General features: G+C 44.9%; 1 protein-coding gene across 1 annotated transcript in view; it reads right to left on the bottom strand.

Annotated features, from left to right (window-relative positions):
* Window positions 1-2559: 2559 nt before the first annotated feature.
* Window positions 2560-12868, bottom strand: part of MORC3 (MORC family CW-type zinc finger 3) — an 18757-nt gene continuing 8448 nt past the window's right edge. The window contains exons 9-16 of the mRNA XM_031065025.1: window positions 10902-11006; window positions 10674-10796; window positions 10489-10563; window positions 9381-9423; window positions 8259-8443; window positions 6950-7781; window positions 6662-6825; window positions 2560-4184 (exon numbers count right to left, since the gene is read on the bottom strand). Coding sequence (XP_030920885.1) covers window positions 4031-4184; window positions 6662-6825; window positions 6950-7781; window positions 8259-8443; window positions 9381-9423; window positions 10489-10563; window positions 10674-10796; window positions 10902-11006 — 1681 coding nt within the window. The 3' untranslated portion in view covers window positions 2560-4030. The remainder of the gene's footprint in view (window positions 4185-6661; window positions 6826-6949; window positions 7782-8258; window positions 8444-9380; window positions 9424-10488; window positions 10564-10673; window positions 10797-10901; window positions 11007-12868) is intronic.

Here is a 12868-nt window from a genome sequence, read left to right as displayed (position 1 = left end):
GCCCCGCGCATGCGCGCGCCCGCCCCGCGCGCCGCCTCAGGAGCCCTGAGGGGCTGCCGGGGGGTAAAAAAGCTCAAAAACATCAGAATTAACCTAAAATGAAAAAAGCCCGGTGCTTGCACCTCCTCAAAAGAGTGTGTGTTTTGTTTTGTTTTAATTTCACAGGCATTGCTGTGCTTGACCGGTGTAAATATATTAAGGTCTTAATGAGTAACGTGTCTCCAAACTTCCCTGTTTCGAATGCAAACTTTTGCCTGAAAAACATCATAATGACAAGTTACATTGTGAGAAAACGGCTTCTGCTTTCACTTCTTTCCCCAGGGAAGAGGATCCTCTGGGCAGGGGAGGTTGAAGCCCAAAATGGGGCTCTGAGAGCTCCCCAGACCCCGCAGGGCCTCACACAGCAAGGGAGGGAGCAGCCGGGGACAAAGGAAGATTAATTCTGCATCACAGAATCATGGAATGGTTGGGGTTGGAAGGGATCTTAAAGTGCCACCCCTGCCATGGCAGGGACACCTTCCAACTGTCCCAGGCTGCTCCAAGCCCCAGTGTCCAACCTGGCCTTGGGCACTGCCAGGGATCCAGGCGCAGCCCCAGCTGCTCTGGGAATCCCATCCCAGCCTTTCCCCACCTTCCCAAAGAACAATTTCATCCTAATAGTCAATCTAAACTCTCTCTCTTAGTTTGAAGCGATTCCCCCTTGTCCTGTCACTCCATCCTTTGAAAATTGTCTCCATCTTTCTTGTCACTTCCCTTCAGGTCCTGGAAGGCCACAATGAAGTCACCCCAAAGTTTCTCTTCAGGCTGAACAATCCCAATTCTCTCAGCCTTTCTGTTCCCATGGGAGAGCTCTTTGTTGTCATCCCTGTGGCACAGCTCACTGTCATTGTCCCCTTATTCTCTGCACAACCCTTGAATTCTGGAGTTTTCTCCTTGGGACAGCCCAAGGGCTGCTTTGGCTCCACGCTGTGCCAGGGCCCAACACAGAGCTCAGATCCTTCCCAGCTCGGTGCTGTGCCAGTGCTCCATGGCAGGAGCCACCTGGCTTGGGGACACAGGGGCTGTGCCCTCCTGTGCCACCCTCATGGGGGACAATGACAGCGTGAAAAACGCCAATCACTTGGTTTTAAAATGTTAAAAGTTTAATGGTAATGAAATGGTTATAAAAATAGCAATATAGAGTAATAATAATTTGGACAATTTGGATTAGGACAATATGAGACAATAGAAACAAAGAGTTACGGATGTCCAGGTACCTTTTTCTGGGCAGCACAAGCCCAAAAAAGGGCACACATTAACAAAGGATTAACCCTTTTCTTCTGAATCCTGACAGTGCCTTCGAGGTGGGAAGAAGTTCATTTCTTCTGATAATGGGGCAATAAATTCTCTTTCTGTGAAAGATTTAGGTGTCCTGTGGCTGCTATCTCGCTGCGAGTCCTTTCTTTAAAAAAGTATCTTATATAGCATAGTTTCTATTTTAACATTTTTTTATAACCTAAAACTATATTTAACACGCTACTTAAGAGAATTAATACAGCATAACTTTCTAACACAACACATATAATATTCATTTTAATATTTGCAAAAAGCCAATCATAAAATATGAATTTTTCACCACAGTAACACCCCGAGCCAGGGGTGCTGGGCTGCAGGAGAAGCCCTGGATGGGCTGTGGGGCTGTGGCTCCATGTCCCTTGTGCTCCCCAGCTCCGTGTCCCTCGAGTCCCCTGGGCAGGGAAGCCATGGCAGTGGTGGCAGAGGTAGCAGCCTGTCCCCACAGAGGGCCATGGTGGGATTTTTTGCCCAAACAGCTCACCCGGATCAGCCTCACCAAGCCCAGCACCCTCCTGGTGTTGTATCTGCACTTTTGCCACTGTCTGCACACTGGAATCTTCTGTGCTGTGCTCATTCCAAACCTTCCCCCTTCCTGTTTGCCAACTGTGCCTGTCTTAGGTGAGTTATCCTGAGGGAACTCCCTCCTTTGGCAGTGTTTGAGACCATTTATTGAATTAAGTCCTGACAGATCCAGTGCCCTCCTCATCCACCTCCATCAATCTTAACCCCAGTCCCCACAGCCCAGGGACCCCCAAACCCTGACCCACAAAGCAACCCCTTCCTTCTCCATCTCTTTGCAGCTGAGGGACAAGGACGTGTATGGAATAGGGGATTTAAAAATTACTTTTACAGAAGTTCTGAGGAGTTCCACAGAAGTAGGAACTGCCTTAGGATGGTGCAAGTCCACGTGCTCGGTGAATTTCTGAAGGCAAGGAAGCTCATCCATGAATCAACAGCAGAACTTCCTGAAATTCTGGAATTTCAGCTCTGGAATTCAGCTGAATTTGGAAATTTGGAAATTTCCAAACTTGATTTTGGAAATTTCAGCTGGATTCTGGAAATTCAGCTCTCTGAAATTCAGCTCCATTCCATTAACACCCTCTGGATTAAACCAGTGCTGCTTTTTCCATATCCAGGACATTCCCATCCCATTCCCATCCCAGTCCAACACCAGACTGAGCCAGGCTTTATTTAGAAACAAACGCAAGTTGGGATGCTGCAAACTCCGATTTATATCTTTTTATTTTTTACAAAAAATACATTTTAACAAGTAAATAGAAACCATTTCCATAAGTCCACCGTTGTCCAAAGTGTAAATGTACATTGTAAATTTGCCATTTTTAATATAGACATGTGTTCTATTTTGCCAGTTGTCTACAAGAAATTCAGCTACAGTCTGATGAAACATAATAAATAATGATTAAGAAATGGAAAAGCTACACACCAAGAAATGGGAAATATAAACTTTGCAAAAGTCATACATAGTTACATTACAGCCACCTCTTCCCAAATCAAACATTCAATTTCTCTTTATAAAGTACAACAGTAGTGCATTCCCGTTATTGGCATAGAGAGAGATCTTCACTGAAATACTGTCCATGGAAAGAATTCCACTGAACTACAACTCAAAGGGACACCAAGGGATTAACTCAGGACAGTAGCAGTGCAAAAGCCAACAATATTGGCTTTATTTAAATTAGAAAAAAAAAAAGATACTTCCTAAGAATTAATATATTGAACACTAATTAAATTATTTTTTTAATTTCAAAGCAAGAATAATTTTTCTGGATCGCTCTTTGGGTGACCAATTCCACCAGAGAGGAAAAGATGGATTTGCTGTCTTTGCCACCCAGTTTGTCATTCCCAATGAATTGGGAACAAATCCCTGCAGCTGGCTGGGAATTTCTCTTGGTACCATTGCTTCCAGGTCTTCCCATGATCATGGAAAAATTGGAAGATTTAGAGCACAAAACTCTAAAAGGGGAGATGTGAAAAAGAGGAATTCCCTTTTCCTACCTATAATAAAAACTGTCTAAAGCTGTTGAAGCTGAACATTTTCACCCTGTTGTTTACACCAGAGATAAAGAAACATCCCTCCTTTTCCAAGTGCTTCCATCCAACTGGTCCATCCCCAGTTTTCAGGATAAAACCCTTAAGAACCCTTCTTTTGGTAGTACCACACAAATATTCTCCAAATATGGCCCAAATTCTCACCTACTACTTACATTTCTATCCCATGAATGCAACACAGAACACTGCTGGGAGCAATGGAACATCACTGTGGGATACAACAACTCTGGGAAGGAAATCAAGGAAGTTCTTTTTTCTTTTTTTTTTTGCATTTCTAAGATATTCCACTACTTTAGAAGAGGAAATACTCACAGGTATTAATGCTTATATAAGATCCAAAGTCAACCAAAAGGTGTCTGTAGAAAAGTATTAAGATTCCTAATAGTAAAAATATCTGCAAATTTAATTACAAATACATTTCCAAAGCAAAATCCTTAATTAAGTACATCAAGGTGGGTCAGTATTGACAGTGTTCCTTGAGGAGGAAGTGAACAGCTAAATGTGGAATATTTACACTGAGAGATCCACCTATGTCAAATATATAAAGTGAAGCAGCCCCATTTACAGTCTGGAACCTACAGGTTATAATGGAAGAGCAATAAAACTCTGCTAAAACACCGAGATTTTAAGTACTGCTGATTTCATGCATTTGTTCCACCACTTGCCCTAAGATTTCATCCACCACATCAATGTCATAATTGACTTGCTGCAGGTCCAGGTCGGGCATGATGGTGGCCAGGAGCTGTCCCACGTTCACTCGGAGAGAGCGGAGCTTCAGGCTGGGGAGAGAGCAGCACAGCATTAGCTGGGGATGGAATTCTGTGTTCAGAGCTCACCTAGCAAAGCTGGACTCATAATCCAGCCTGGAGGCGCTCCATGACTCCCATAAGCCAACAAAAAAATGGATGCATTTTTTCTTGATGCGGCTGCATCAAGGTTATTTCTAAATCTACCACTTTTTCGAAGCTTCTCTTCAGTTTTCAGCTTCAAGGGGGATATTCCCTCAGTTTCAAACCAATCCTAAACTGAATTCCTGTCAGAAATATTTCAGAATAAGCATTGGTACAATCCTTTCCCCCACACCACCTGTGTTTCTCAAAGCAGTATTAATGCCTGGTATTTTTATCCATTTAGAAACCCAAACTACCACAACCCACGGGAACAAAAGGAGAGAAAAAGAGAGGAGAAGGCAAGAAAGAGGAGTTTGTCCAAAGGCTTTAAAATATAAATAGGAAGTAAGAGTTATAGCCTAGGGAAAAGGCTCTGCCTCCCTTTTTTTGGTTTCTTTCCTGCATGTCCTTGCTGTGTCCTCTTCCTGATCAAATTGTTTTGCCATGAGCCATCCCTTCTGTGCCCCATTTCCTTCTACTCTCAAATCCTTTATCCAGCTCTCCCAATGCTGCCATATCTCTATGAACTTGTGAGGGAAGTTACTTCCAAGTCCTGCATTTATTTGCTAATTCTTTTAATAAACACATATCAGAGCCATAAGGAAAAATAAAATTAAACGCTGTCAGGTAATTTTTTATGTGGGTCAATTTCTTTTTGAAGACTGAGAGGGGTCTGTGGAAATTATCCAGGTTATTTTCCACTCTGCCAGGGTGTCCAGAGGTGGATCCAGCAGTCCCTGGCTGGGCTCCCAATGCCCGGCAGCAGGGAGGAGTCACCAGCCCGGCCCAGTGCCACCAGCAGGGCGCACTGCTGGCTCACTGTGCCCTGCCACCCCCACACCGCGGGGACTCCCTCCGGCTTCTGCCCCGGCAGGAATTCACAGGTGCTCTGTGCAATTTACAGAGGATTTTTTTCCAGCTCGTTTGTCCAATTGGTCAAAGTCCCTCACAGCAGCAGCTCTGCCCTCCTGAGCTCCCCAGTTTGATGGCATCAGGAATTTATTGAGTTCATTTGGCTTTGTCACCCAGGCCATGAATCCCAGAATCCCCAGGGCTGGAAGAGAACTTTGGGATTATCCAGTCCAACAGTCACCCCAAAATGACACCCCCAGGGCTCCTCCTGAACAATCCCACAGACAGTGACTCCAAGCCTCCCTGGGCAGCTCACCCCAAGGCCTGCCCACTTTTCCAAGGAAATTTTCTTTGCCAATCTCCAACCTGAGCCTGCCCTGGTGCCATTTGAGGCCATTTCCTCTCCTCCTTTCCCTGCCCCTCCTGTCAGGAGCTGTGCAGAGCACTGAGGTCCCCCCTGAGCCTCCTTTGCTCCAGGCTCAGCCCCCTCAGCTGCGTCTCCCAGGCTGTGTTTTCCAGCCCCTCCCTGGCCATGCTCCAGCCCCTCAATGTCCTTTTAAAGTGGCACAGAACTGGACACAGGAGTTGAGGTTCAAAAGCCTTTTCCATTCCTGGCCTTGCTGCTGTTCCCCAGTTTGCCCTCAGCCACCCCATGCTGCCTGTCCTTACTCCCTTTTGACTCACATGGGGCTCCGGGTGGTTCCAGGCAGATTTATTCCATGTTTTCCCTGGGATTGAGGCTGCAGTGCCAGGATGGAGCTCTGGCTGTCCTAAATAACTGCCTTTTTCAGGAATGTTAACTTCTGGAGATACTACAAGGCCCTAAAGCTCTCTCTGAAATGCCTCTCATTGGTCCCAGGGATCAATTTGCTGAATTGATCCCTTGAGTCCCCTTTTATCCCAGCTGATGCTCCCCCTTGGATTCTCCCCTGGCAGGGACCTCAGCTCACTCTGCTTCCCCCTGCTCTGGGTTTTTTGTGTGTGTCCTATTCCCACTTCCCAAGAGCTCCAAGCTCTCCAGCTGGAAGTTTCAACCTTTGTTTAATTCCAAGACACATCCCAGACCCTGATTCCACAGGATTTGCCTGCAGCAAGGTGTTCTTACAGGAAAGTTTCAAATCCAGACTCTTCAGTTGATTCAAGAGAGAAAAACAGACTCTCAAAGTGAAGTTCATTACACAGCAGAAAATAATGATCACCCTCCTCTTTCCTGCCTCCCTTTTCTCTCCTTGGTTTGCAAGTTGTGTTTAGAAATTATACAACATTTGGGATATTTTCAGAAGTATCTGTTTGCTATTCTGTTGTGGCCAATCCTGCTCACACAAATCACAAACATCACTTAATAAAAAAGAAAAAACAACAACATTAGTTAGGAGTCACAAAAGGCAGTAGAAAAGAATTGCAAGCATCACATTTTATTATACAATTATCAGACATAACCTTCATTAAACATTTGAAATACAACCAAGAAGCAAAAATCTTGAAACAACATCTAGAAAGAACAAAACTGATACCTTTCTCCATCAGAAAAATTTACAGAGTCTTCTACATTACTGGTGGTAGAATCATTTGCACGTGCTACAGCCTGGGGGATTGAAGCTTTTAACTGAGCCAGCTCTGCCTTGAGCTCCTCACACTGACAGGCCATTTGATTCTTCTCCACTTCCAGGACTTCAATCTGCCAATCAAAAGAAAAATAAACCTGTAAAAACTATTCAAAACCTTGTGTAGTAGAAGTGCTGTGAAACAGGGAGTAAAAAATAGATATATTTGAAGTGCCACGAGTGTTTTAGCAGATGTACCTGGCTTTTGTAGCTGTCTCTCTCAGTGGTGCACTTGTCCAGCTGCCTGAAAACATCATCCAGCTGCACTGCCATCTCATCCAGCTCACTCTTGCTGTCCCCATCAGCACATTTGCTGCACTCAGTCTTTAGGTTCTGCAGGGTGCTGCACTGCTCCTTGAGCGTTGCTATCTCCCCCAGGGCCTGTTCATAGAGAGCTGTCACCTCTGCCAAGCTCCTCCCATCAGCGTTCCCCTCTTCACAGGAGGGAACTGTCTCTGTGGCCTGATGGCACATCTCCTTTTTTACATATTTATTATTCATCTCCAAAAGCTGCTGCTCCAGCGTTTCCACCTGTTTGGTTAACGCTTCACATTTGCTTTGGTACATTTCTTTTTCTCTGTTCAATGATTGCAGCTGATTTTTCAGTTCATTTTCCATCTCTACAGATGTCTCAGGAACACCATTGACCTTGTGCTGTTCCTTTTCCATCCCTGGCCCAGGAATCTGGACTGGGATGTCTTCCACCTCCTCCTTTTTCACCACCAGCTTTGGGAGCTCTGTCTGTGTTGCTGAGCTCAGCTGTTCACTTCTTACCTCTGAAGTGGTTGCACTGCAAGGTTCCCCCACGGGAGAGTTTTCCTTCTGCTTCTCCTCCTGATCCAAATTGATACATTCTGTTTTTACCACAGGAACATCAGGATCTGCTGAAGGCTTTGGGGTGCTGCTCTCCTCTAAGATGATGACATCTTCATCATCATCCTCCTCCTCGTGGTTGTTGAATGTTTTGTCACTGAGCCGAGGTGTCTTTAGGGACACTGGGGTCGCACAGCTCTGCGTCCTCCTTTTGAGACTGAGGAGGAAAATATTAAAGTAATCACTTTATTTGCTTAAATGCTGCCAAATCATTTGTTACAAACCATGCGCAGTGTTTCTCTGTGCACTGTTCAAAAATTACCACTCCAGAAAATCACTGCATGGGATTTTAATCAGAATAAATTCCTGTAAAAACAAGTGCCTGCCATCCACACTCCAACATTATTCTGAAACACACCCTGTATTTCCAGAAACATCCCCACAGATTTCAGAAAAACAGCCTATGGAGTGTGGAGAACACAAACTCTGTTCCTGAGCACACAAATCACTAAAAATGCTCCTTTGGCATTTTCTTGCATTCACTTTTGTACTTGACAAAGTCTCCTGGAGCTTCCCATGCTCCCAGAATTCCCACAGGAATTTCAGCAGCTGAAGGTGCCCCCAACACCATCATTTTCATTCAGTTATTAATTTTAGAAATAAACAGGAATCTCCTTTGTACAGGTCCACTCACCTGCTATCAGCATCCAAATGAGGGGAAGATACTTTAATTAAAATAGGCAGAGATCTTCTAACAGAAGCATCTGATGATTTTGGTATAAATAACCTTGGAAGAGCTTCCTTTGCATTCGGAGATGAGAATGTTTTAAAGTCTTTACTTGAAGAAACAGATGTTTTTAATAGTATTTCATTATTGATCTATAAGACAATGTAAGTTAAGAATGGAAATAAACAGATATTAGTAGATTCTTCAGGAGAGATTTAAGCAATTCTTTATATACCAACACCTAAAATTCTGACATTTCCATATCCAAGTACCTCCTTGACCCCTCAGGATTCTGAGATGATAAATGCTGACTAGACTACTGCAAATCCCACTTTTTCATTTTAAAGTGCTGTGCAGAATCCCAGGCAAGAGCTTTTCCCAAGCTGTGTTTCTGTCTGGAGTTTGCCCATCAGACACAAACTCCAGGACAGACATCCCTGGGAAAGCTGCTCAGGATTCGCTCAGTTGGCCCAGAATGAGCAATTATTTCACTTGTAGAAATTACTTTTGTACTAGGGGAGATGTAATGGCAGAGAAACAGTAAAATGAAATCAGTAAGTTAAAACAGCACACGCAGCATCTCTTGTCCAGAAATGATCTTAGGTCAGAAACTGACTTTGAATGCAAGAGAAATGAAATCCCACTTAGAAAATTTGATTCTGAGTTACAATCCAGACATTCCCATCAAACACCTTGATCTGCATCTGGATTTAATCTGAATTTGAGTGTCTCCTTGCACAAGTGTAGCTGTTCCACCTCTGACTATCCCCACTGAGATCCCCACTTTTAAGGGCATCTTTACTTTCTATCCTTATCACATCTTTCTCCAACAAATCCCCTTTCAGGAACTGGGAGTCCTGCCACAAAACCAGCCACCAGTGACTGCCATCTCCTCCAGTTTGGGCCAGAGACCTTTGTCCCTCTCAAAGTCCTTCCTAAGGAGAAAGAAGTGGCGGATTTTCCAGCACTGGGCAGCAAAGAAAGGGGATTTTGGGTTTCCTCATGGTGAGCAAATCCTGCAGAGCCACCAGAGTACACCTGGATGCTGAAGCAGACACAGGGCAGGCTCCTGCCAGCCTCAGCAGTTACCTGGTGGCTGTACTCCAGTCTCCTCTTCAGTTTCTCCCTGTCCCTGCACAGCAGCAAGGAAAAAATAGAAATGAAAAGCTTAGATTCAAACTGTTCATTGATTATAAAAACTAAATTTAAGATCTAAAAGCAAACACAATAGTCCTCATCTCAGCTAGATACAATAATCCAAGTATTCTTGTTTATTGAATGAAAATTTCCTCAGGAAGCTAGAAGCTTGTCTGATGTTAGCTTAACTTCCAACAAGTTCCCTCTAGATTATTTATGAAAATATTTACAACAACCACAAACTCCCTCTTCTAGAATATGAGGCAGCATCACAATTACCCAAATCAGTTTTTGTCATACACCTTAGCTAAGAACTCTTTTATTCCTAAACAAATGTATTGATCCTTTCAATATGCTTCAATGTGCACCTTTGAAAGTTACACAGCCAAGATCTCCTAACAGCCCTCAGAGTTTGCTTCTGGGACATCCCCAACTGATTGTTCATTTATTTCTGGGACATCCCAAACTGATTGTTCATTTATTGATGGGACAGCCCAAACTGATTGTTCATTTATTGATGGCACATCCCAAACTGATTGTTCATTTATTGATGGCACATCCCAAACTGATTGTTCATTTATTTATGATATGTCCCAAACTGATTGTTCATTTATTTATGATATGTCCCAAACTGATTGTTCATTTATTTCTGGGACATCCCCAACTGATTGTTCATTTATTTATGGCACATCCCAAACTGATTGTTCATTTATTTCTGGGACATCCCCAACTGATTGTTCATTTATTTATGGCACATCCCAAACTGATTGTTCATTTATTTCTGGGACATCCCCAACTGATTGTTCATTTATTTATGGCACATCCCAAACTGATTGTTCATTTATTTCTGGGACATCCCCAACTGATTGTTCATTTATTTATGGCACATCCCAAACTGATTGTTCATTTATTTCTGGGACATCCCCAACTGATTGTTCCCACACTGCCAAATCCTCTGGAACATCACCCCTCTGGGAGCTGCACTGTCACCCCAGCTGCTGCACAGCTCTCCTTGGTGGTGTTTAGTGTTGGGAGCCCTGTAACAGTCTGCAGAACTCACTTTTTCTTGTAGGTTTTCTCGTACGTGGGGTGTATTAAATCATCATCCTCCGGCTCTTCTGGCACGTTACAATTCCTGAGGGAAGGAAGAGGACAGAAAAAACCCCACAAGAGAAGGAGCTGAAGAGCCCTGCTGCTGCCAGGTGGGGTGTGAGGGCTGGGGGTGTCCCTGGGTTGTGTCCTTACCTGAACTGGGGGTCGGGGTTCAGGGAGCAGTACCACTTCTCCGGCAAGTGCTCGATTCCGTCCGGCAGCTTCCGCCACTTGAGGCACGCGTCACACTGCACCCACGTCTGGTCAGGCTGTTTCCTGGGCAAAACCAAAATAAATCAGCATGTGCACACCAGAGAGGGCTCTCCTGCCACATAAACCAGGGACAGTGTGCTCAGCTCTCTGCTGTCACATGGGACTCACTGGATCTCCTCGACGGGCAGAGCTAAGGGATATTCCTCGTTTTTCTTGGTTTTCATCTCGTTCCAGTAATCGTTGAGCTTTTCTCCCAGTGCTGCTATTGTGAGTCTACAAAGAAAAGAATTTAAAGATCACCTTGAATAATCCAACTCAGCACAGAAAAAAACTTTATAAACTCCAGTGGCAGAAAAAGTGCATGAACCACTTTAATACTTCTAATTGCACAAGAGTGAGGAAAAAACTTTTCTAAAAGCTCTTCCTTTTATAAAAAGCTTTTATTTAGAAACCTGTAAAAATGAGGAATCGTCTGAATTCATGTTTGTCAGGAATAGAATTTCTGGAAATACGAGTCAGAGCACAAAGACTGAAATTAAGAGTGCTGCTGATGGACAGAGCAAATCCTGGAGGGGCTTCACCAGTTCAGCCTCAACCAGAGAATTTTAAAAAAGCACAAAACCAATCTAGCACCTGCCCCTGGTTCTGGCTGTTCCTGCACATCCCAAGTGCAGCTTCATGGCTACTCTCAGGCTGATGTCCAACTTCACAACAAGGAGCTGGCAAACATTTGATGTAAAGTCTGTGCTCTGATAAAAGCAGCAGCTCAGTTTCACTCAGGGTAATTTTCAGTTTTGTTTCTGAGGTTTTTGTTTCCTGCTCAGGGCTCATGGTGCAGCTCAGGGATTCCCAGAGCTGGCACAGCCAGGAGGGAGAGGTGAGCAACAACAACAAAGCCCCCAGGGGAGGGGAGGTGAGGACAGCCCCTGGAATTCAGCTCTGAGCAATCCAGTGGATGAGTAACCAGCCCAGCCCTCCCTGGCCTGGCTCAGCACCTGCCCTGGGCCTCAAACCAACACAAATGTTTGTGCAGTGAACTCAAAGTGTGACCCAGAGCTGGATCCAGGTCACCTCAGCAGGGATTGCTGAGCCAGGGGACACAGAAGGGCAGAAAGGAGCAGAGAGGCATGGATGGGACCACGTCCCCTTCGTGGGGAGGGAGAAGTGCAGGGCACCTTTCCATCAGGTTCACAACTTTCCAGCCCAAAACATTTTGTGAAGCCTGGAGCACTCCTGGCACAAAAAGCTTCCCAGGAGATGTTTCAAGTGTGGTGTCACTGTGCCCACCCACATTCCAAGTGCAGGGGAGGTGGCTGGGAGTAAAACCAGAGAAAGCTGGGGAGTTACATTCCCATTTCCCAGTACTGAAAGCAGAGGTGAAATGCAGCTGCTGCTGCCTGGATGGAATGCAGCTGGCATGGGGAACCTGCTCCTGGGTGACAAAGAGCACAGCAGAGTGGGGACACCACAGCCAGGTCCTGCTGGAATCCCTGCAGGAATCCCTGCAGGAATGGCAACTCCATGGCCCCAGGAGCTGACAGAACACAGAGCAGCCAGGACAGGAGAAGCTGTTTTGCTGAAGCAGCAGCTGGGTGAAATCCCTCTCCTCAGATGAACTTGGCTCATTATAATTTAATTGTAAGATTAACTCACACCTCCACCCCAAAGTTATGTCCAGGAACAACTGGATGTGGCACTCGAAGGTTTGGAAGTCTTTTCCAACTTAATGATCCTCTGATTCTTCCCCCTTGTCTGGATATTGACTTAATTACATTTTTGGACAGACTGGTTGGGCACAAAGTTCCCAGATTTCCTGGGGTGCAGACAGACAAATCAAACCCAAGGGATTGAGGAAATCCCCTTTCATGTGAAGTGCTCCAAAAACCCCAAAAAGTGGAAAAATTCCCTGCTCCCTGTGCCTGCCCAGGGCATTCCCAGTCCCTGCCCCTCTGCCAAGGGAACTGCTGGTGCCACACACAGGAAATGCTTCAGCATCACCAACGTTTGCAAACAATGCCCAGAACTTCCACATTAAAATCCACATTAAAAGAACTGCTGGGCACATGGAAAATGCCTCCTCCTGAACAGCCACCAAAGAATATCCAGGGAAAAACATGGGAACAAAGTGGTGTGGA

Source organism: Geospiza fortis, unplaced genomic scaffold (assembly GCF_000277835.1).
Source record: "Geospiza fortis unplaced genomic scaffold, GeoFor_1.0 scaffold623, whole genome shotgun sequence".
In the NCBI taxonomy this organism is placed as follows: Eukaryota; Metazoa; Chordata; class Aves; order Passeriformes; family Thraupidae; genus Geospiza; species Geospiza fortis.
The sequence above is the reverse complement of the archived record's forward strand: the minus strand, read 5'-3'. Positions and strand labels throughout refer to the sequence as shown.